The sequence below is a fragment of the Microtus ochrogaster genome, unplaced genomic scaffold (assembly GCF_000317375.1).
Source record: "Microtus ochrogaster isolate Prairie Vole_2 unplaced genomic scaffold, MicOch1.0 UNK12, whole genome shotgun sequence".
Taxonomy (NCBI): domain Eukaryota; kingdom Metazoa; phylum Chordata; class Mammalia; order Rodentia; family Cricetidae; genus Microtus; species Microtus ochrogaster.
This window is the reverse complement of record NW_004949110.1, coordinates 2,905,620-2,929,989: the sequence shown is the minus strand read 5'-3', so window position 1 is coordinate 2,929,989 and position 24,370 is coordinate 2,905,620. Positions and strand designations below refer to the sequence as shown.

At 40.5% G+C, this 24,370-nt stretch overlaps 1 protein-coding gene across 2 annotated transcripts in view; it reads right to left on the bottom strand.

The window, feature by feature from the left end:
- Nucleotides 1-19,408: 19,408 nt before the first annotated feature.
- Nucleotides 19,409-24,370, bottom strand: part of Plod2 (procollagen-lysine,2-oxoglutarate 5-dioxygenase 2) — a 65,347-nt gene continuing 60,385 nt past the window's right edge. Inside the window, exons 16-20 of one of the 2 annotated variants that reach the window (XM_005366656.3) lie at nucleotides 24,013-24,078; nucleotides 22,546-22,650; nucleotides 21,194-21,340; nucleotides 20,969-21,094; nucleotides 19,409-20,807 (exon numbers count right to left, since the gene is read on the bottom strand). In XM_005366656.3, coding sequence (XP_005366713.1) covers nucleotides 20,652-20,807; nucleotides 20,969-21,094; nucleotides 21,194-21,340; nucleotides 22,546-22,650; nucleotides 24,013-24,078 — 600 coding nt within the window. In that variant the 3' untranslated portion in view covers nucleotides 19,409-20,651. The remainder of the gene's footprint in view (nucleotides 20,808-20,968; nucleotides 21,095-21,193; nucleotides 21,341-22,545; nucleotides 22,651-24,012; nucleotides 24,079-24,370) is intronic. The other variant, XM_005366657.3, reaches the window with a different exon arrangement.

Genomic DNA, 24,370 nt, shown 5'->3' with positions numbered 1-24,370 from the left:
CAATATTGTTAAGAGTTTTCAACATCCTTAATTTTTCTTCATTTCAAGAGATATTTCACCTAGGGAATTATAGCAAATATTGACCAAATGCTTTGAGAGCTGAAAAGAGGGTGATCTGCAGAGTCCTCCCTCCTTTCTTAGCTATCCGTGTATCATGTAACATCTGCAGCAACTCTGGCTAGCCAGACTGGGAAAACTTTACCCCAGCATTTTTCCTGGTATCAGCTTGAATCAGCAGGGGGTCCTGATTCTGAGTTACCTGACAAGGCTGAGAGAGATGGCAGTACATTATTGCTGAGTAAAGGTTGCTCCAGGCCAAATTGCCTTCCATCATTTCTGAGACATAAAAAGAACTGTCTCTGCCTAGTCCTGGCAAGAAGGAACCAATGCCAGCACCTACGTAAGTATTAAATATCTAGAAAGGGAGGGTGGCATCCTCACATTTTCCTGAGTTAGACCAGGGCAGAAACAGTGGGAAGGTTATGCCTAATGCCACATTTTTCTTTGTTAGAAACAAATGGTCCTCTTTCTTATGCATAAATCCTGCCTGCTGCTTAAGAGGACATAGGGAATCAGTCATTATCTCAGAAAGAAAAATGACTGATGTTTCACAGAATCACCAATGAAAAAGAAAAGTCAGCAAACAGGGGGAGGGATGAGGACAGAGTATAATGATAGTTACTTAAAAACAAATGGAGGACTAGTGAAACACACACTTTGTAAATACTTCTGTATTTCTCTTCATTCTTCCTGTCATTTGAAAAGACAAGAAGGCGAATTGGCAGGGCAGTGTCAGCTCACGGAGACCAGAGTCATGATGATGAATAGATATCAATGGAGACACGTTTCAGGACTTCTGACAGGATTGGGATATTATGGTAGGGCTCCTTGGAGCTACAGTTGGCTAAATAACATAAATTATGGCACTGTGAGCTACATACTTGGTTTGTTCCAAAGATGATCCAGTCTGAAAAGAGGACAAGAATCTAATTTTTAAAAAAACCCTCATCTGATTTTGAGGATATACTGTTTAACAGAGAGGATGCCAGCACCTAAGATGTGGAAAAAAAAAAAATGCGGTGTAGGAAGTCTGCCACCTACAAGGAAAATCTGCAGAAGAGAAAAACTCATTATGCTAATTTAGTCTGGTCTTGTACTAAGGGTTTCCAGCTTGTGTGCCAGGCTGCTGAAATGGCAATATAAATAAGATGTGATTACTAGTTTGCCCACTGAGAATTACAGTCCTGCTGTGATGAAAGGAGGCGAGCGGGGAAATCATAGGTCTAAAATCCCATAGGTCACCAACCAAAGAGCCTGCTGAGGTCAGAGTGGATGCTGAGAGGGCTGTGGGCACTGTGGTTATATAGTCTGAATCCCATGTAAAGGGATGGCACCACTGTGGCTTCTACGGTTCTGTTCTTGCCCTGTGACCACCCAGACTCCACATGAACAAAGATTCTAAGTTGTCCCAAGAAACTAGAAACACAGATGATATAAAATTACTTGGGTTTTTCTTTATGATTTATTTTTATACATTTGAATTGAAATCGAATCACATTACTTCGCCCCTCCCCTTCTCCTTCCAGCCCCTCCCCAGTACCCTCTCTCGAATCCCTACTATACCCTCCCACTTTTAGGTTGATAGCCTCTTTTTGCTTGTTGGATTATCGTTACTGCATATATAAACACTGCAAGTATGTGCATGCAAAAAATGCACATATAGATACAAGATCCTGGGTCCATTTAGGTTGTTTGTGTGCATATGGCTCCAGGGATGACAATTCTACATGGGACAACCAATGAGGTGGCACATCCCTAAGAGACAGGCTAAGTGCCTTTGTAGCAGTAATGATTGCCTGTAGTTCTTTGTCTAGGGGTGGGACCCGCAAAACTTTCTTCTTCCAAGTTAATACATCCATTGATAACAAGACTGCTGTTGTAACAGTCTTGTTTCTGGAGCCAATCCTTGCAGTGACTATTTCACAGCTGACTTCCTTATATCCTGAAGAAAAACTTCTTAAGTTATGAAGTGGCCAAACCTTTTTAACTGTAAGAAATGGGAGAAGAAAGGAGAATGAGAGGCTTCTGTGAAAGAGCTTCCAGAGTCCTAAATCTCTACATCTATTTCAGATGAGGCATTTGGCCCACTAACAAGAATAGACTTTGGCCATGGTTACAGATTGGTTAATAGCATGGCTGACGTTTACGATGAAGACTGTCTTGTTACCAGGCCAGAACCTGCCAGTTTCTGTAGATTCCAACCTTCCTGGAAATCCACACTGAACTCTGAAAGCTTTTGGAGCTTGGCCAGAGCCTGGCTTGTGTGCCTTGTCTTTGCTGCTTAGCTGAGAAGCCACCACGCTTCCTGCTGCTCCACAGCCAACTTTACTGTGGCCTATCAAATACATTTTCTCGTGATTTAATGTAGAGGATGACAAGGCCCTTGTGCTCACAGGTAAGCGCCAGAGAAGCCAGAAAAAGTTAAACACACAGCTGATCCGTCAAAAGACAGAAGGTATTTGGCTGTTCTCCAGGAATGCTGGGGGAAAATAGAGTTTCTACCCTGGTAATCCTGTGCAATCTGTTGAGTCAGGTTCCACCCATACCTGCCAAAATATTACGTCTGTTTATGAGACCTTTCCCTCTAAAGGCATTGAGCATTGCTTTCTACGTCATAAAATTCACCTTGTGAGAAATTTGTACTTTACAACAGCCTAATTTATTTCTAGGGCCAGGTCAAATCCCATTTCCCACAGGGATTATATTTACTTATCTTGAGCATTGTTTCTAAGCCCACAAGAGCCCCTTTAATGGAAGAAGCCGTGTGTACATTGTAAAGAACTTCAATGTAGATATGCCTTAAGCTTGGTTATAATCACAGAGCTGAGTTCATTGTTATCTGAAAATTTTTCCAACTGTGTTTGCTTAAATATGGCAAAACTATCTGAACTCATGTCAGACTCCGAGAAGTCTTGGCTCAGCACCAGTTACGAAAATTGGGCTGAACCAAGCTTCATTCTTTCCTCACCCAGATCATTTTCCCTGCCAACTGTAAAGCCTACAGGGACCCCCCACAATTTGAGAGACATTCTGGAAGGGAAAGTTGAATACCTACACACTTTACAGTAATCTGAGGTGTTATATGAGCAGATGCAAGTCTTTGATCTACACTGGTCTAAGGCTGTATAATCTATGCCCACTTCTTCCTCTTAAACATTTCAAAAGCACTGGTGCTGAGCATCAACCCTAATATAAAAATGTGTTAAGTACTGTAGAGTTTTCGGAGTATGCTCAATAAAACTCTGGAAATCTAGAGCTCAGTGGAATAGTCACCAAAATGCTGATGTGTGTAAAGACTCTGATGAGGAAGGCCATCCCATCCCTCTCCAGTTTAACGGAACACCATAGAAAATGTAAGGGTCAGATTCAGGATGAGGAAGAAACTGCTCTGGTTTGAAAAACGCTGATTGTACTGGTAACAGCTGGAGGATGGATGTACCATGACTGACTACAGCATTCCAAAGAAACCCACCCTTCATCTTGCATGGAGTCCTCACCATGGTGCTATGCAAAAGAAGCCTTACAACACTCCCAAGAGGAATAACAGAAGAGAAAGGACAAGATGGCTGCTTTAAAATGCTATAAGGTGCATGAAGAAGATAAAATTAGTCACCTTTATGAAGAGCGTTTTTCTATGAATGCAGTGCTGGAGTTTTCGGGGTCAGCTGCTTTGACTGACATTGTTGCCTCAAGTGTTGTCTGACTGCGTCAGCAAACCAGAAGATAAGTAATTGTGGAAGAGTTAACAGAAAGATTGCTTGAAAGGAGTAATAAATAGTCTATTAAAAGTCGACACATGTTTCACAACAAAATAGGAAATTAGGAGTACTGAATACTGCAGGAAAGCCCATAGACCATTAGGTTCTTCAAAGTGAAAACCCAGTCCCCTGCTCCGCAGATGTTCCAGAAGTGATAGTTGCTGCACTGCACTGAGTTCGTTGCTTCAAGAATGCTCAGTCAAGAATGGTCTTCATGATTAATTCGCATTGTAAGTAGTATCTACATGTGTTTAGAGTCAGATGTCTGCCATTTGGACAGAGAGAAAAAAGGAGATACCTGCTGACACTGGGGGAGAGTTTTGAGCCCACGTCCTGCAGCACTGCTTACTCTTGGCAACCAACTGGTTAGAGTTCAGTAAGCTCGCTAAGGAGCTAAACACAAACGCAAACTTCCTTTATATTGTATTAGCCACCAGGATTTAATTAGAGCTGGCTCGCATATCATGTATTTTTAAGCAAATCTTTACACTTATCTGCTATTATTGGCAGCATCTGTTAACAAGTCCCTACTCAGAAACAAAAACAAGTGAACAGGGCGGGACGAGATGTATATGTAGCATTTACTATTCACTGCTAAAACTGAAGAGGGGAGGACAGGTCAAAGTGACAATGAAATGGAGTTTTAATTCCATCTGTCTTAAACTTCATTCCAAGTTCTGTTTCGCAACAGTCAAATTTAATTTCAGCCATTTCACTACCAAAGAGAAATTGCACAAATACCTTTCACAATCCTTCCTTCTGCCGAAAGCTGAGGTTTTGAGAAGAATGGACCTCCCGGGATAACTGATGGGTGTTGGGGCCCTTCTCCCACTCACTGCCACATCACTGAGAGGGGAGCGTCCTCATTTCAGAACTCCCCTGCTCTGTCATTAGCACAAACCTTTACAGAAGGCTTCATTACGCTCCTTCAGTGGGTGGAGTCTTCAAGTACGTGCTGGCAAATAACCACCTTCATATGGTAGATCCCCACTCCTGTCTTATTATAGGCAAAAACCCACTCCTGAATGTGTGTGGTTCATCCTCCATCTTCCAGAATTCATCATGCCAAACAAGCTTGCCGCCTTCCCTAGTGCAAATATTCTTTCCTCAAAGTAGAAGAAACTACCGATAACCTAGCGTCTCCAACAGAAACCTGGTAGTGTGTGTTGGTGCCTCTCTCTCACTCTGCTCTCTCCTCTTCTGGGTACATCACATCAAGTGTCCATCAGTTTCTGCAGCCATCGAGGTTGCCTTCTTTGCCAGGTTTACTTCAGACCACATATCCTCCTTTATCACTACATCTTCATTACTCAACCCAGTCCATATTTTCAACTGAAATTATTTGATATCTATATGGAGTATAAAGACCGGCAACATGGGGGCTGGGTATAGCTAAAGAGATAAAATGTCTGTTGTGTAAGCAGAAGAGCCTGAGTTCACAGTCACAGAACCTGTAATATCTGGGCTGGGGGAGGAGGTGGCAACAGGAAGATTCCCCAGAGCTTGCTCACCGAACAGTCTTGCTCAGACACTGAGTTCTAGATTCAATAAGAGCTCCTGCCTGAAAAAATAATGTGAACAGAAATAAGCAACAGAGGAAGACACCCAAAATTAACCTCTGGCCTTCAAAGTACACACAAGCTAGTGCACCAATGAATGCATACATTTATACAGCACATATAAAAGAATAAAAGAAAATATATACATATAAAGATCACACACTCATTGCTCTCAAAGTAAAAATTTAAGACTTTTTCTCTACTGATACTGTTTGAAATTCTAAATTAAATTTCTAAATTAAAGAAAGTTTTAAAAACTATTAAACTTTAAAACTAACAACTATTAAACTTTTTAAAATGTATATAATGGTTAAATTTATCAATAATCAAAATTTTTGGCCTGAGAGATGGCACAGTAGTGCAGAACAATGTACCCCCCTTCTTACAGGGGACCCAGGTTCAGTTCCCAGCAACATTAGAACATTCAGAACCACCTTATCTAACACTCTCCTCTAACTCAGAGGACACTGCACTCAGATGCATCAACCCCAGAAAAACACATACATGTACTTACACAATTTTTTTTAAATTAAGATTTAAATTTTCTGTTCATTTAAAGACACTGTCTGAAAGTTAATTAGGCAAGTTCCGGACTGAGATAGAATATGAGGATATTTACTACATATATGATAAATGCCCCAAGAACTTAACAGTAAGAAAAAAATAATAAAGTTGGCTAAAACTTATGAATGAAAAAACACTAAAGACCTATAAATACATTGGCCTTTAAAGTCAGCGTGGGATCCATCCCATATTCACTAGAACTAAAACAAAAAAATACTGATGTAGACCACCGACAAGGGTGTGGAACAGCAGACACCCTTGTTAAAAACAGTCTTCACCTCTGCTTAAGGCCTGCCTTGTCTTTTCCCCTATGGGTAAAGACAGTGATGCAAGTCAGAGACCTGGTTGGGGACCAGCCCATAGTGGCAGGTTCATCTTAAGGTAATAGACTTTATCTGGGTGGTGGTGGTGCACACCTTTAATCTCAGCACTCAGGAGGCAGCAGGTGGATCTCTTGTTTGAGGCCAGCCTGGTCTACATAGTGAGTTCCAGAACAGACAGCTCTACACAGAGAAATCCTATCTACAAATAAAACAAAAGAAGAAGAGGAAGAGAAGGAGGAGGAGGAGGAAGAGTAGTGTAGTAGGAGGCCACTTACTCCCAGCTGACCAGACTCAAAATAGTCACACAGAAACCATATTAATTAAATGACTGTTTGGTCCATTAGCTCTAGCTTCTTATTCGCTAGCTCTTATGTCTTAATTAAACCCATTTCTAGTAATCTGTGTATTGTCACGTAGCTGTGGCTAATCTGGTAAAGTTCCGGTGTCTGTCTCCAGTGGGACTATATGGCTTCTATGGCTTCTCTTGACTCCACTCTCTTTGGCCCAGCATTCGGTTTATTCCCCCACTCTGCTCTACCCTATCACAGGCCCAAAATGGCTTCTTTATTAACCAATGGTATTCACAGCATACAAAGGAGAATCCTACATCACAGAAGAAAGGAAAGAAAGACTGACAGACAAATGGACAGAAGGAAGAAAGGAAGGAAGGAAGGAAGGAAGGAAGGAAGGAAGGAAGGAAGGAAGGAAGGAAGGCAAACAGACAATGGACTTTTCCTTCTCAGAACTCCCAAACGCTATTGCAGTACACAGGAAGGAATAAAGCAAAATGTGTCTGGGTCTGCCTGCTTTTGAATGCTCACTCAGAAAGGTTTAACAATGTCCTTTTTCTTCACTTCTATCCTTTTCTTCCAGATGCTGGCCAGAACCTAAGTATGCTTTTAAAGGCTCCACTGCTTTCTGGTCCCTTACTTACTCTTTTGCTAAAGCTTCCCGTCCTACCTCAGAGTTGGCTGTAGCCCAGTGGCTGATCTTGCTGGCTTCCTTTTCTCCTCCACTCTCCTTTTTCCATGCCTGTGAGATTTACAGCTTTCCTACCCTCGGGTTTTCATTTTAAGAACTAGTAAAGTATTCTCAAGTTTCCATTGAGTCCACTCTTAAATTCTTTTATTAATAAAAACTAATGGTACTTCTTATCGAATTCCAGTTCACAATTTATATTAATAACTGTCAATGAATTTTTTGTTAAATCATTATTTTAGTGAAGTTTCACTTGGAATATATCAGTTGGGTAAAAATACAAACTCCAGCAAGCCCAAGTGTTATTGGAGCCTAGAAGGCTGGAAGGTCTTGATGTGAAGCAAGGGATGGAAAGTTTCTGCTAAGCACTGAAATTCTTTCTCCATGGGCACTTCTCACTCTTACCTCCTATCCTACTCCTGACTGGGACCAACACATAAACATGAAGAAATAACATCCATAACAGAACCTTCTCCCATAGAGATTTCCTTGAGGTTCTGTGATTACTTCCTAAACAAAGCAAAGACCACACCAGCCTCAGATCTCCAGTCTGCTGAGAAACTTCTGAAACAGTTAAATTGCGGTACCGCTTTCTTTTGCTGCCCTAGAAACGCAAGAAACAGCCTGCAATTCAGCAGCTTGCTTTCTGATGCAGGCACTTTCTGAACTAGCTGGAATTTCTCTTCCCAGAGAATGACTTTCAAGAAAAATAATTTCAGACTAAAATTGCATGTGATTTTACAAACAAAATTTAATATTTTACAAACAAAATATTTAATATTTCAAAAAATTTCTAAAATAAGATCCTTGTTTTAATTTTGATAATCTAAAACTTTGTATCTTTCCCACAGCACATGGTGCTCAGAGGTCAAACATCCAGGGTGTTACCAAAGTTATTTACAATCTGTCTTCCAGCAACACAAGCTTTTCACCTACAGTGATACCCACACTGTGCAGGCTGGGAATGGGTCTTTTCCACTTTCATCCTCACTACATGAGAAATTCCAGCACCTACATTTCTATAGTCTAGTATTTGGAGAGGTTGATGGTAAAACAAATAAAGAACAAGACTGTTATAGAGAAATTAAATTATCGACAGGATTAGCCTTTTATAATGTTAGTTTTCATAGCTTTGGCTCCTGCTGAAAAAGTCAACTGTTTAAACTGTTTAAATAAAAGTAAACTGTGGTGTCTGCAGAATGCCTGGGAGTGTCCATTCCGTGAAGTTCTCCAGAAAGGACAGTTGATCCCTTAACCATCCCCAATGATGCTGGTCTGTGGTAGATATATCCAGTCTTGACACAAATATGACCTTGCTGTTCTTGTGGGTAAGCTGAATTACTGGCCTTGGTCCTGTATTTAACCTAAGGTCGTACATTTGCAAGAAATGTTACTCTGTGTTCTCAGATTTGTGGAGAGAAAATGCCAGGACTGTCTGCGTGGCATGACCTGAAGTACCGGAGGCTCTTGGTGTCAGCTGAGCTACCGGTCAGAACTAGATCAGAACATGAGAAATGTATGATATCTTTAAACATTGACTCCTCATCAATCAATGTTCAAGCCTTTTCTTTGTTCCTTGTTTCTTTCCACTTACAGGATATAAACCCAGGGAATTCGGACTAATATCAACATTTTATAAAGCTTTAGGGTCTTTCTAGCTGATTCTTTCCTTCCACCATGTGGTTCCCAATGATCCAATTCAGGTTTTCAGACTTGACGGTAACCACCTTTACTTTGTGGAACCATCTTACCAGCCCATATTTTCTAAATGTTATAATAAATAGTGCGCGCGCGCGCGAGAGAGAGAGAGAGAGAGAGAGAGAGAGAGAGAGAGAGAGAGAGAGAAGAAAAATTAAACTACCAAATCAGAAAAAGTCCAAGTTGTTTAAGTATTTTGCTAAAGAAAAAAGGAAAGCAGGTAAAAGAAAAAAGAAAAATGCTTTAGATAAGAAATGATTTAAAATTATAAATTAGATACACCTGATGTGGGAGTGTCATATATCAATCAGTTGATTTCATTGGTTAAGCAATAAAGAAACTGCTTAACCCTGATAGGTTAAAACATAGGTGGGAGGAGTAAACAGAACAGAATGCTGTGAGGAAGAGGAAGTGAGCTCAGAGACGCCATGCTCCCCTCTCCCGGGACACGTGATGAAGCAAGCCGCCAGGTCAGACATGCTGAATCTTTCCTGGTAAGCGCACCTCGTGGTGCTACATAGATTATTAGAAATGGGTTAAGAAGCTGAAACTAATGGGCCAGGCAGTGTTTAAATGAATACAATTTGTGTGTTGTTATTTTTTGTGTAAAGCTAGCCGTGTGGGAACCGGGTGGGATGAAAAGCAGGCCCGCAGCACATCACTACATACACCCTAAAGTAAAGAATTGTTCCAAAAATAGAAAGTAAAGCAAAAAGTTAAAGCAAATCATAAAAATGCTATATAGGCTAAAATCTAAATAAAGATGGAATAGCACGACTAAATAATCAGAAGGCATTGAAATCCTCAAGGTAAAATTCAATACCTTAATACAGATTTAGTTGATGAATTTCTGTTGAGAACATAGTTTTCTAAACACATTGTTCTGCTTTTAGTGTTCCTGGAAGTGTTGGAGTCAGAGCCTGGGCTCCCATAGGCCTGAAAAGCTAGGGCCAGCTACACATCCTCAACAGGCCAATCAAAGAGACAAACAATAGTCGAACAAACAAACAAAAAACAGAGAAATGAGATTCTTTCAGATGTGGCCACATTGGGAAGAGGAAAAGAGATAAATAGCCTCCTTCTCCCACCCAAAGCCAATCTCCACGGTCTGCATTTGAGGTGTAGGTTTCAGTAGGGATGCCCTGCGCACAAATGAACAGTCCTGACCCAGGACTGCTTTGGGTTTTCAAGCCTTCATCACTGTCTCATTTCTATTCTTTCCTGCAAGGAGTTGTCAAAACCCTGAAGTATCTTCCAGGAAGATGGGTTTCTCCTCTGGCTGGCATCAGTTCTTACTTCTCTCAGCACGCCTGTGATCTGAGATAATCCCAATTGCTGGGGCCTCACTATTTTAATAATCTGATAGCTGAAGAGAGAAGAACCACGTCTCTCATAGTTTCTCTAGAATATCTTAACTTCTGCTAGGATCATTACATTAGTAACATTTACAGAAAGAAAAATAAAAGCTTAGAGAAAAGGGATTCACAGTCTAATTCTTTTTCCAAATAGACCTTTTAAAACCCAGTAATTAAAGTTTACTAAATGCTGCTGATACATTTTCCCATTGAAGCCTCCTCAAGCCAGGGATCCACTGCCTTTAGGTAAGAAAAAATTCTGTTGAAAATAATTATTTCAGGAGTTGGCAAAGTGGCTCAGTGGTTAAGAGCGCTTGAGTTCAGTCCCCAACACCCACACCAGGTGGTTTACAAGCGCTTATAACTCCAGGTTCATGAGATCCCAGGACCTCTTCTGACCTCACACGTACGCTCGAAAATAAAAAGAAAAAAAAATGAAAGAATCTTTCAAAAAACAAAATCATACCTATTTGTGTCATTCTTGCTAAATTATAACCATGGAACTTACTTTAATGAACAAATATTTAAATTAGTTTATAAAATTTGGCTTATTGTGCAAAAATTTATTCATACCGAAGATTTTCACACTTCTTACATTGGTATTAAAATGAACAAGAGACACTAACAGCTAAACTTGATTAAAGACTTTGGCTTCCTTGGTCAGAGACACTCCCATTAGCTCTACATCTAAGATCTGCCCTTGGTAGGAAACATCCTTTATCTCTTTATAAAGTTAACTGCTAAGCACTCTGTGAAAATATGGTCAAAAGAATGCATGAGTCACCTCTGCTGAAGGGAGCCATGGTACACTATAAGGAAACTTTAAACCTGATAACTAAAAATTCAGAATTGATTACAGAATCTTTCCACTGAGAGTTCCCAGACATTAATAATTAAAGGAACATGGGCTAAAAGCAGCTGCTTTGATCTACTGGAAAACGGAGACTACAGCCAGGGCTCTCTTAGCCTAGAGAGAAAGACCACAGGGTTACTTCTAACCACATCCTGTGCTGCAAAAAATCAGGAGAGAAATTCTTGTGCCCATGCTTTTCACCTGTGCTGCTTTTGAAAACACACCCTCATTGAGCTCAGAAACTCTGGGCGACTCCAACTACTCTGACTACTTCACACCCCAATTGTATTTTATTATAGACAATTGTGGTCAGATACAATTTTGTTCTCCTAACAATCAATTCCGGTTCCATAAGTTTATAGTTACTTATTTTTTGATTTTTTTTTTTGAGCAAAGCATAGAAAGCTATTGAATTCAATTTCACTTTATGGTTTTAAATTATAGTTTTAGGGTATTGCTGGACTTGTGAAAGGTGATTTTTTTTCACCTAACATAATTTGTCAGTCTTCCCCTGGCTCATGTCACATCTCTAACATAAAGACCTGTTCAGAAAATTCAGTGCAAGCTAGAATTACATTTTGTAAAGCATTTTAACCAGAGTGCCAATTATGAAAAATATTAAAATAATTTAAACTTTGTTGGTGTGCATGTGTGTGCATAGTCTTTCATATTGTTCCCAGATGTACGAACATATTATCAATAGAACTGACACGTCAGATTCCAATAGTTCACAGAACTTGAACTGCACAACCTTATAGACCAACAACCATATTCCCTTCTTAGATGACACAAATTAAAGTCAGTAAGGCTTCAGATGATGCTACTATTTTATTATTGGAAATTCAACAAATACTAAATCCAGAAGTTTCTTGAATAAAGAGGAGTTACATCCCAACATGCAAAATAAATTGAAAACACTTAATTCGAACGTGCACTTAGTACAAAGCTGACATCCTGGTACATCAGTGCACAGCACCAGAAACCCAAGGCCCAGATTCTTGGGAAGTTTAGCACACTGACACTGCAACATAAAGACAATACTATGTACACCAATAACCTGAGAAAAGATAAAATTCAAAATTTGAAGTAGAGTTTTATACTGCATGCACACTGTTTTTGAATCATCAAAAGCTCAATGGGAAAAAAAAAGAAAACCTAAGTTGGTTAAGTCAGTGACTATCCATTTATGTCTTTCCTCTTCCTGTTGACTGTTGTGTTATCATACTTTTCTGGTGCTATGATAAAACACTGTGACTGTGGCAACTTATAAACAGAAAGGCTTATTTGGGGTTCAGGGTTCGAGAGGGCTACCAGTTCACCACCAACAGAGTCGCAGTGAAGTGTGGTGGCAAGAAGACATGGGGGGCAGGAATAGCTGGGAGCTCACATCTAGAACTGCAAGCAGCAAACAGAGAAAGAGAGAACTAGGGGTGATGGGAGGCTTTGGACCCTCAAAGATTTCTCCCCAGTGACACATTTCATACAGCATGGCCACACCTCATAAGCTTCTCCAGACAGCATCAACTACTGGGGATCAATTATTGAAATGCCTGAGAATATGGAGGATCTTGTTCAAAGTATCAGGTACAAGGAAATAAACTGCTTGCCAAACTGTAAAGTCTGTTACTTCAGTAAAATAATCAATCGACTTTACTGCTCATGCAAATGTGCTGGGTCTTGCAGCTCTGAAATTTCCTTGTTTCTAAGAGTGATCTCTGAGATCAGGCTTCTCAGGCTACATCCCTTAAAGGGCGTCCCAAATGGGACTAAGTGCTTGTCTTGGTGAGTGCTCCACAGAGTCACATGACCCCACCTGTGAGAAGGCAGGGAATCTGGAAGCACACGTGTATTCAGTGAATACCTGTAACCAGAGAAGCCAACCAGCGTGCCCATCATCCAGAGCAGCAGCATTTGAGAGGGATCAACTATTTCAGAGACAAGAACATATTTTGAAATTAGTTCTGTCTTCATTTTAGACCACAAATACTTTAAAAGTGAACTAAATTTTTACAAAAAGATTTGTTGCAGGATGAAACTGTCTGAAATGTATTGCAAACACTGTTTGTTAGGACAAATGTCCCAAATTAGAAGAGGAAGGCTATTTAACTAGTGACACACTACCTATGAGTTAATGCCTGTTTTCCACTTCTGCTTTGTAATAAAAATCAGACTATTCAATAGGCAGGTGGTTCATGGCTTTATTCCCAGCACTCAGAAGGCAGAGGCTGGTGGATCTCTGTGAGTCCAAGGATAGCCTAGTCTACAGACCGAGTTTCAGGACAGCCAGAACTACATAGAGAGACCCCGTCTCAAAGGAACCAAATTAAAATAATAAAAATAAATAATATTATTCCTGCTGAAACCTGCCTACCATCTTCCTCACTACTTTACCTTTGAAGTCACTGAAAGTTTCCTTTACACATGACCAATTCACTTATAGCAATTCTGAAGTTAAAAATAACATCTTTATACCTTTACAAAACCACACTTTCCCATTTGTGTGATTCGCTATTTCACCTTTCAGCCAAGAGTCTCTAAATTCTAGCTTTTTTTTTTGTCTTTAGACATTACTCTAATTTTAACCCACACCAATCTAAAAAGACATTGTGCTTGGTCCAACCAGCCAGCCAAGCACACTGAGCAATGCCATCCGTAACCAGGGTAACCATGTGCTTCCAGTAAACACATCAAGGCCATTCTCTTCCTCCCCATCTGAATCCATTCTCTTTACCAGTAGCTGTTTTAGAACTATATTTAACTTCAGCATCAGAGGATTAAATGGGCACTTTTTAGACAGTCTATAGACACAGCACTTTTCGCAGCACATATAAATACACTATTTTAAGATACGCAACACTGATTCTGTTGATTTAAAATGCCCATTGGAAGACCACCCCATGCCACCAGTGTGCAGGGTATTCATAAACTGAATAAATAATGAGAATAGCAGGGCCAGTAAGTTTTTGTTAGTCTTAATGAATCACTCTTTCCAGTGAGTACATGTCCTTCCAGTGAGAGACTGTATGTACTCACTCCATTCAGGGATAGACTGTATACCTTCATCTCCTACACAAGATAAAAATCCATACATTTTCAAAAACGTTTACCTGTAAAGTTCAATGCTTCCTTCCCCAGCAAATCCCCTAGAGACTACTGGTCCAAACAAAATAAAATTTCAGAAATAAAAGCACCTTCCCATAACAGCTAAGCATTTAGTAGGTTCCACACTGGGTGTTCGGGATGCACAAGACACTCCAGAGCTGGAAAACCTGTGGAAGGAAGAGACTTCATTTCTGCCCTTGGGACATTCATGGCCATGAGAGGGCAATGCACATAATCAGATGCTCAGAGGAGGCACTGGCGGTGGGACACTGGTCAGCTTCTCACGGAAGCTGAATGGCTTACGAGTGTCATCATTCTACCTTGGAGGCTGGGCTTTACCTCTTAATGTCTGACTTGGCCTGAAGCGGGTGCTCGGCTTTGCTGGCAGAGCTTTTGAAGAATGCAGCACCAGGAGTCTGGAGAGATCTCCAAGAGTCACTCTCCAGAGAACTAAAGTAGTAAGTTCTTCTGCAGTTTCACTCAGGAGCTCTGCTGGCCATCACTCCTGGGTGGATTCCTGTCCTTCTACATTGTCTACATTGACTTGATGTGGAGGGCAATGACGTCACAAGAGCTCATGTCACTGCCCATCCAGGACTAGCTCTGCATGCTCACTGATCAAGCATCTAACATTTTCCATTCCGTGGACTTGAGATAGGTCACCGAAAGTAAGCTGGGCCCCTTTGGTTCAGCCCAACAGCCAAGGTACAAGGAAAGGGTGGCTGCAAATGTGTGAATATGCCAAGCAGGCAAACCTGTGAACAACTTAGCCCACCTCCCTCCATTTACACCAGCAAGAATATCAATGTCAGAAACGCAGACCTGGTAACTTTCTCAATCACGTAGTTTCCATTGCTCTAACCAGTCATCTTGTCCTTAATTTTACCATCATAGGCCTTTTGATGATCATTCATAATCATTATTTATTTCTTTTTCATATACAGCAATTCAAAAGATGTTCCTGTGTACAGTAGAGTCCTATGAGCATGCTCCTGCGACAGTAGATTGTCACCTGAGAGCTCCAATGGTTACAGTTGTGTCCCTGAATCTGACACTTTCTATGCACGTTTTATTACTCCCACAGGCTAGCAGACCCTACTGAACATAATTAGAATCCTACAACGTAGCAAAGAATTGAGGACAAAGCATTTCATCACTGGAAGTGTGTTCATTCTTTGAGAGTAAGGTGTTGTAATTCCTCCTTTTAAAACACTGACATAGATCACAGCAGAAATATTTGAAAAGAACCATTAAAAACATCATCTCTGTACTTTTCATTTGCACTAACTTTAAAGCAACAACTGAAAGAAAATGAAAGTTGTTGCATCCTTTTTAGATTATATGCTCATGTGTACATTGTAACCACAAGGTGGAGCTGTGATGCCACAGTTTGGAAATATTTATAAAACATGACAATAATTTAGTAAGCCACGACCGAAGAGGCTAACTTAATTTTGCAGCTACACACTAGCCCCAATTACTCAGTTCTGCACCGCTGATGCTCAGTAGGAAATACGCTTCCATTTGTTCAGTGCTGCTTGGACTGTTCCTGAGCTCTGGCCAGTAACAACCACCATGTGACTTGATCCCGTGTGCTCTTCTGAGAGATGCTAGTCTGTCTGGAAGTTCACTGAACATTATAAAGGACATTTTTAAAAGTTACTTTAAAAGTTATTATGCCGTTGTGCACAGAGCAGTTTCCTATCTATACAAATCTACAGGAAACCTTCTCCACGCCTTAATTCTAAGTGATAAAGTAGCATCTACTTTAGACTGAGGTTTCAGGACGGCAACCTATCTTTATGGCACGCTATTTGAACTCAAAATTAATGAACTGTTTGATCTTTTTAACCATTATATAGGCAGAAATTCCTATGTTACAAAGACTATCAACATTCAAAAATACCTATTTGTCAGTGAAAACAAAACATGCTCATTGGTTTCTTAATATACTACCTGAATAAATATGAGTGTCACAGGTTTGTCAGCAAGAAAACCACCCTCACAGCTGAGTGCAGGGTCTTGTGAGGCAAGAGCCCTTCCCCAGGACTCCAAGCTCAGACCACAGCTCAGTTTGCATTTTTTTTGGGGGGGGGGGGAGTACGCATTTTGTTTTGTTTTGTTGGTTTGAGACAGAGTTTCTCTGTGTAGCTTTAGCTGTACTGGAACTCACTGTGTAGACCAGACTGGCCTCAAACTCAGATATCCACCTGCCTCAGTCTCCCCAGTGCTGGGATTTAAGGTGTGCACCATGTGCAGTTTGTTTGCATTAGGAGAGCATCCTGCCATGTACTTTTCTACTCTCTTCATCATTTTTTACATCTGCGTTCAAAGCTCAAGCCTTCTATAAACGTACACATCCACAAAAAGCCTTTATGCATTTCCCGCTAGTTTGTTTCCTCCGATGTCTCTCTCTTACTAGCAGTCCCAAGTTTACACTTGTTTTCTGAAAGGCCACAGGAAAACAGTGCTGACAAGCCTGCATTCACGGTGTCTTAAATAATTTAATTTTCTAAAACAGCACCTAGTGAAAGGAAGTTATTTACACAGACTGACTCTCCACTGTGAACAGCAATTTTAAATTCTAGTCGATTTGTCTGCAACATAAAGAGGTCCGTTGTGCAAACAGGTTCCACACTCCAAATGAACATGTCCAAACAGTGACACCTAAGATACACTCTTCAATCTTGGCAAACAGGCAAATTAACGAGTGTAGAGCCAGAGAGGGAAGCGGGAATGTGGACCCCTTTCCTAAGAGCCCCACTTCATAAAAGATAAGAGATTTTCAAAGGTAAAGCAGAATGGAATTGCAATACTAGAACGGAAGTATCTGTTCTGGTGGACAACATTCATACTGATTTTTCCATGCACTTACAAGTGTAAATTAATGCAAGTTCTGGTTTCAAACAGGAAGGAAGGAAGGAAGAAAAGAGGAATAAAGCGGAAAACATAAAAATGGAAATGGTACCTTGAAAACCTGACAACTTCATGAGGATTTGAAAGCCGTCCAGTCACACACCCAGAAATGTATCTCCGCTTCTAGATGCTTTTACATAGTGAGTTTACAGCAACAAGGCAACAGCAGAAAAGCACAAAATCCATTTATGCTTTCAGGACCTCACAGGATTATGTGCTCTCCAGAATATTTTACACACATACAGAGGGAAAGACAGACAGGCAGACAGATAGACAGAAACAGAGACAGAGATGGATCTGTTTTTAATACAACTGGCATACTGGCTGATTTTATGTGTCAATTTGACGCAAGCTGTAGTCATCAAAGAGGGAAGGAGCCTCAGTTGAGGAAATGTCACCACGAGATCCAGCTCTAAGACATTTTCTCAATTAATGATCAACTGGGGGATGCTATTGTAGGTGGTACCTTTGGGCAGGTGGCCCTGGGTTCTATAAGAAAGCAGACTGAGCAAGCTAGAGCAAGCCAGTAAGCAGCACCCCTCCATGGCCGTGCGTCAATCGCCTCCTGCCTTCAGGATTCTGACCTGTTTGAGTCCCTGTCCTTACTTCCTTCATTGATGGACAGCAATGTGAAACTATAAGTCAAATAAACTTTTCCTCCCCAACTTGCTTTTCGGTTGTGGGGTTTTGTCTCAGTCATAGAAACTCTGAGACACTTAAGATAGTCTAATAGAACACTTCCCCTCTATATGCCTCTCTTCTAGAGATATCTGTCACACTTTGTCATTCCTAAAAGAGAAAGCATTTATCATGCCTCAGAAGTGGCTCCAGAAACTCTTCCCACCGTGTCTCAATAGTCAGTTTTCTCCATCTAGTCAACCGTACATTTTTCCATCTTTTAGACGGCATGACCTACTTATAAGAGGTTTACTTGTTTTCTCTCACAACGTATGACTCCAAGATACACTTTATATTATTTCATAAAAATGATATTAAAAAAACAAAAATTTGCTAAATTGGTAGTCTTTACTCAATTTCTGGAACCATGGCATGATGTGCATCACACTAGGTGACAGCCTATGTACTATAACACAGAGGAGACAATGCTTGGCTTCTGGCGCCTCCCCTGAACAGTGTGACATAGGCTGCCAGGCTAGCTTGCAGAAAGAACTCCACTGCTTTACAATTTGGTGCAACTGGATGGCACCAATGCCAGACCAGATCTACATATTGTGAACACTCTGCGTGAAGAGTAATTAAAATCACAAATCATTACTAAAACATTTTCTCAATCTGGTTGACCCACTTTGGATATTTAGGGCCACCAAGAAGTGTTGCAGAATACTTGTTTACACTGCAAACATGTGTCTCTGTCTAAGGTGCCTTCTGATAGGCTCATAAAGAGCCAAATGGCCAATAGCTAAACAAGAGAGAACAGGTGGGACCTATGAGCAGAAAGAGAGAAACTGGAATGAGGAATCTAGGTGAGCAATTTCACTAGCAGATTCTGAGCAAGTCAGATGTGCCCCACTAAAAAGAAGTAATTTAGCTATGCAACAGAATGCAGATTAAAAAAAAATATATATGAGTTAAGTTATAAGAGCTAGTTGGGAAAACGCCTAAGCTGAGGCCAAGCTTTCATAATTAAGAAGTCTCCATGTCACTGGTGGTGGTGCACACCTTTAATCCCAGCACTCGGGAGGCAAGGCAGACAGATCTCTTGAATTTGAGGTCAGCTTGGTCTACAGACTGAGTTCCAGGACAGGCTCTAAAGCCACAGAGAAACCGTCTTGAGAAACAAAGCAACAACAACACAAGTCTTGATGTCATTGTTTGCAGGCTGGCAGTCCAGAAACAGCAACAAGAAAGCTTGCTACAAGGGAGAGAGCAAGAAGAGGACTCAACTTCCTTCCCAAATCAGCTGCCTGGGAAGCATACAGCTGAAGCACTATGGACTCATTGCCTGGGACAGAGCCTGGATCATCAGACTCGAAACTACCACCAGACAAATGTGTATGCTGATTAAACAGTGGCTTTCATTTCCACTCCTAAAAACTGAGAAATACCAACTCCCTGGTCACTGTAAGACAGAGATGTGCAATTGAATTTAGGTAGTAATTCTGATATAATACTAAACCACCAAGCTAAATGACTACAGCTCTTATGTCCAGACATGCTCTCAGACCAGTCTATAATATATTCTCTTCTAAAGAGACACCAATAATACAAAAATCACAATGTGTATTTTAAATTATTTTATTTTTCATCATTTTCTAACACAGAGAGTCAGAAAAATGAATTTTGGCACCGGGAATAAAAAACTTTCTTCAAGTTTAACCTTTAAATTAAAAATAGTAGCTATAATAAGGATATTTAAACCTTTTTCAGAGAAATATTAAAAACTGATATCAAAATTTTTTGCTGTGGAGATTTTTAAAACGTGGGGTAGAAGAAAAGCAACAAAGAGATTAAGGAATGATAAAAATAGATTATGGGGAAGTAAGAAAGACTACCCTACCCCTAGGGAAAAAATAACAAAAAGAGCAACTAAGGGTAAAAAGTAAGAAACAAGGCTAAAAACCAGTTTCCTGATATGAAATTCAAGTACTTTAGAAGTTTTTAAAAACACTGTGAAATGTACTACTAATCTCAATGAAACTCTTCTTTTTACTCACTACTTTCTAGAATTGGGGGGGGGGAGAACAGAAGGAAACAAAATTCCCATTTGACATAAGGACACTTGCAGTGAAGCACTGTGCAGAGCAGAAAGGCCCCTGAGAGCTTGCCCTGAGAGCTTGCCCTGAGAGCTTGCCCCGAGAGCTTGCCCCGAGAGCTTGCCCTGGAGGAACACGGGGTCTACTTTCAAACAGAAAGGAAGAACCGCCTCCCACACTAAGTCTATTTCCAATGGAGATGCTCCCCTTGGCTGCCTGCACTAGGTTTCTTGAGGAAAATATTTGTGCAATATTTTCTTTGGGTTTTCATCCTAATTACAAAAAACAAACCTACACAGAGGTCAACATGGCTTAATAATTACATATAAATTCAGTAATCATCAAAATTCCAGGTTTCCAGAACTGCTGATTTTCATATATAAGCATATTCTATACTTCTCCACAATGATAAATAAAATTTCAGGTTTTTCTTAAATAAGAAAACATCACTAGGCTTATTATCACCGAAGCCTTTGTACCTAACCATTTTATTAAAAACTGCCATTATTTTCAGAGACAGTCAAAGATTACAAATAAATACCGACTTTCACTTTTTCCTTTCTTCTTCGACTTGTGTTTTAAGGCTCAGAGCAGACATTGAGAAACGTCAAACAATTTTATATAAAAAGTTTTCAAATGTATGGCCCAAAGTGAAGTTGTTCTGTTGACATTATTTAATATTCCTCTCATCTTCTCAAGCACAACTTCAAAGACATGTTGATGCCAGTCATCCATCTCAAAGAACGACTCAGTTTGACTTACATAAATAACTTAGGGGTCTATGAATGACACTGCAATGTATCTTGTTCCATTTTTAACAGGAAGTCCTTCATGCAAATGTGTAAGCCTCCCAGGATGCATGAAGCTCCAGCCTTTCCGTGGGGATTCAATGGAGCAATTATACCTTAGAAATTTGCATCCACCTCCCTAAAACGTTAAACACAAATACATCAACTTAATATTTTATGTTTTTAATCAGTAGCAATATTCAAACCCACCATCTAAATAGCAAGTGGAAATCAAATTTCAGCAGAGTCTTCCCCACAATGCCAGAGTTCCTGGAAATTTTCAATGTTTGTCATAATTACCTGAAAATCCTCTCCTACGTTATTGAGAGCAATGTTGATGGTAAATGTTGAGGCGTCGTGATGTGGACGAAGTGAGCGCTGTCTTTCAGGAGAGTACTTTACCACAAAATTCAGCAGTGCAAATCCCTAGGAAAGCAAGCCAGTAGATTTGCTTAGCAATACAAATGCATGAGCATATTTAGGAGGGAACTGGTAGCGGGTAGGCAGGAGGATCAGGACAACTACCTTTGTGTAATAGCCTGCAAAAACCTTCAGCGTAACTGGAGCGATGAACTCGCGAATAAAGTGAAGCCAGACATTCTCGAGATCAATTTGCTTCATGTGAATATCATCAGTTGGGACATTTTCATAACCACCAGATATACGGCTATCCTAGAAACAAACATTAATACAACAAGACAATTTATATTGATATTATCTTCCTACTTTTTTCAATCAAGAATCATAATGTACAATAAAGTGAACAGTTGTTTGATTATGGTGTGCCATCTGTTTTAGTGACAAGATCAAGACCGTTTAGACAACAGAGCTCTGCACATGACGCGCATCACTGGTGAAGCGAGCTTCGCTGAGAAAACACTTTCTACTCACTGACTGTAGATGTGAGTTTCAATATCACTATAAAGTTGATAAAAATGGACTCCCTCAGCCCTCATGTGCACACACACACACCCTGGAACTAACATTTTATAATCACCCTCAGGGCAGATTCCACTGATGTGCTCTTTGAATCAAAGGCCCTGCAAACCTTGGTTTAATTTGGTGAAACTCAAGTCTTTCAGCAATTACTGGCCAGCACACCACCATCCATAGACTCAGAGTTCTTCCTCATATTTGGAAAGCACCTCTTCCTGGTCAGCTACAAAGCTGTGAACCAAGCTATGCAAATGCAGTAAGCGGCACAATATCCCCCAAAATTCCACTGTAAAGTTAAGAAATGGGCTGTCTGTCCCTGGGGTTTCTTAAAGAGACACATAGAATCAATGCTGGAATTATTCTTTGCCAAGTTTTATAATGGAATGTAAATACAAAGCAGAATTATAGATTCCACCTTACTATATTTTATTTTTTGGTTTTTCAAGACAGTTTCTCTGTAGCTTTGGAGCCTGTCCTGGAACTAGCTCTGGTAGCTTGAATTCACAGAGATCCACCTGCCTCTGCCTCCCTAGTGCTGGGATTAAGGGGGCCATGCACCACCTTTTACAAACAGACTCAAACCCTGTTGACAAGGGATGCTTGTCATAGCCTTTTTACTACAGTGCACCAGGAAAAGGAGCACAGGGAGTAAAAAACTATCCTTAGAAAACAACAGTGATCAGTGAAGATGTGCAATTCCTAATCAACACCAGTCCCTCATGGCTAACCTGTAATTGCTCTCATAAGTGAGAAAGGAACCCAGGAACCGAGTGATTTAAAACAATTAGCAACCAGTAAAATTAGACTAAAAACTTTTCTTGATGGCCAATTCATTGAACTCACAGTCTCAGAGACATGTAACAAGAAAGGCACAAGTCCTCTGAACTCTCTGGCTATCTGCCCCACCTCCCATGAGTTCTTCCCGTGAAATCACAACTCACGTGATGCTTTCCCCCAGACCACTTGCCATAGTGCTCCATTTCTTCGACCAACTCATCACAGGCTCTTTCAGAAAGTACAGGGAACCAAAAGACATCTGGACAAGGCTGGAAGACAGTGCCACAGGTTAGAAGACAGGGCAACAGCAGAAATGATTGTAATATACAGACATTTTTGAAGATCTTCACTGGAAAATCATTTTGTCACAGTTTAATTGGCAGTGTTTTTTTTCCTCTTGGTACATACAACAATGGTGACACGGAGCCGATGAAATGAATCCGAGTGACAGCTCTGAACACTGGAATAGAGCACATGTTTAACAGGCCGTTCTAAGTAAGGACTATTTAAGAAAGAGAATCCAGTGTTTTCCAAAGATAAGCTTCCACTGTCTGTCCGTTGTTTATCAATGGTCCCCCAGCTTCTGTGGCTGGAGGGAGTACCAGTGCTCAGCTGCATGTCTGTGTGTTGTCCAAAATTGGGAGCATGAGGGGGGAGGGATGAAGGGAGGAAGGGTAGAAGGAGGGGTGAAGGGGAGGTGGGGAGTGAATGAGGGGACTAGAGGGTGGAGATGGGGGAAGGGCAGAGAAGGAGAACAAGGAAAGAGATACCTTGATTGAGAAAGCCATTACGGGGCTAGCAAGAAACCTGGCATTAGGGACACTTCCAGGAATCTACAAAGATGACCCCAGCTAAGACCCTAAGCAATACTGGAGAAAGTGCCTGAACCTGCCTTCCCCTGTAATCAGATTGATTACCTTACTTGTCATCATAGAACCTTCATCCAGTAACTCATGGAAGCAGATGCAGAGATCCACAGCTAAGCACTGGGCCGAGCTCCCAGAGTCCAGTCCAACAGAGGGAGGAGCAAAAGGGTCAAGACCATGATGGGATACCCACAGAAACAGCTGACTTGAGCTAGGGGGAGTTCAGATTCCAGACTGACAGTGGGGGAACCTACATAGAACCAAAGTAGGCCCTCTGAACGCAGGTGACAGTTGTGTGGCTGGGGCAGTCTATGGGGCCTGGCAGTGGGACCAGGACTTATCCCTAGTGCTTGAACTGCCTTTTTGGAGCCCATTCCCTATGGAGGGATGCCTTAGTCAGCCTAGATACAGAGAGGAGGGCCTTGGTCCTGCCTCAAACTGATTAGTCAGACTTTGTTGGCTTCACCTGAGAAGTCCTCTCTAGGAGTGGATAGGGGTAGGATGGAGGGAGCAGGAGGAGGGGAGGGAGTGGAAACTGGGATTGGTATGTAAAATAGGTAAAGATTGATTTTTGGTTGGTTTTTTTTTTTAAAGAGTGAGGCTTTAAGGCTAGGCTCCATTAAAAATTTAAAAGCTTTAAGTCTCATGAATTGCACCCAATCAACGATTCCACATCTAAAATTCCTGCTAATGCAGTATTACTTAAATCAGATTTGTTAAAATTACAGGAATGTCACTCTGTATGTTACAATTATTAGTACAAACCTGCTCAACTATATTTTCAGTGAAAATCTTCGAATAATCACGGTTTATATATTTTTCCTTCCAGTCCTAAGGGAAAAAAAACACACATTTAAACAAGTAACTTTTCTATAAATAAGTATATACATTAGAAAAATTATTCAAATAATGTATAAATAGCTTTGAATCAGACAAAATAGTACTTTTCAGAAGCCAGTTTTATATTTCAAACTTTGCCTGTTCTATATATGGGTACAACATACCATGAAATGAACAAAGCCTTTTATCTATAATGTCTCAGGTTATTAAAATTGAGTATTATTATGATAGACAGATTCATATGCAATATTTAAGAATATATATATTCATATATATATATATA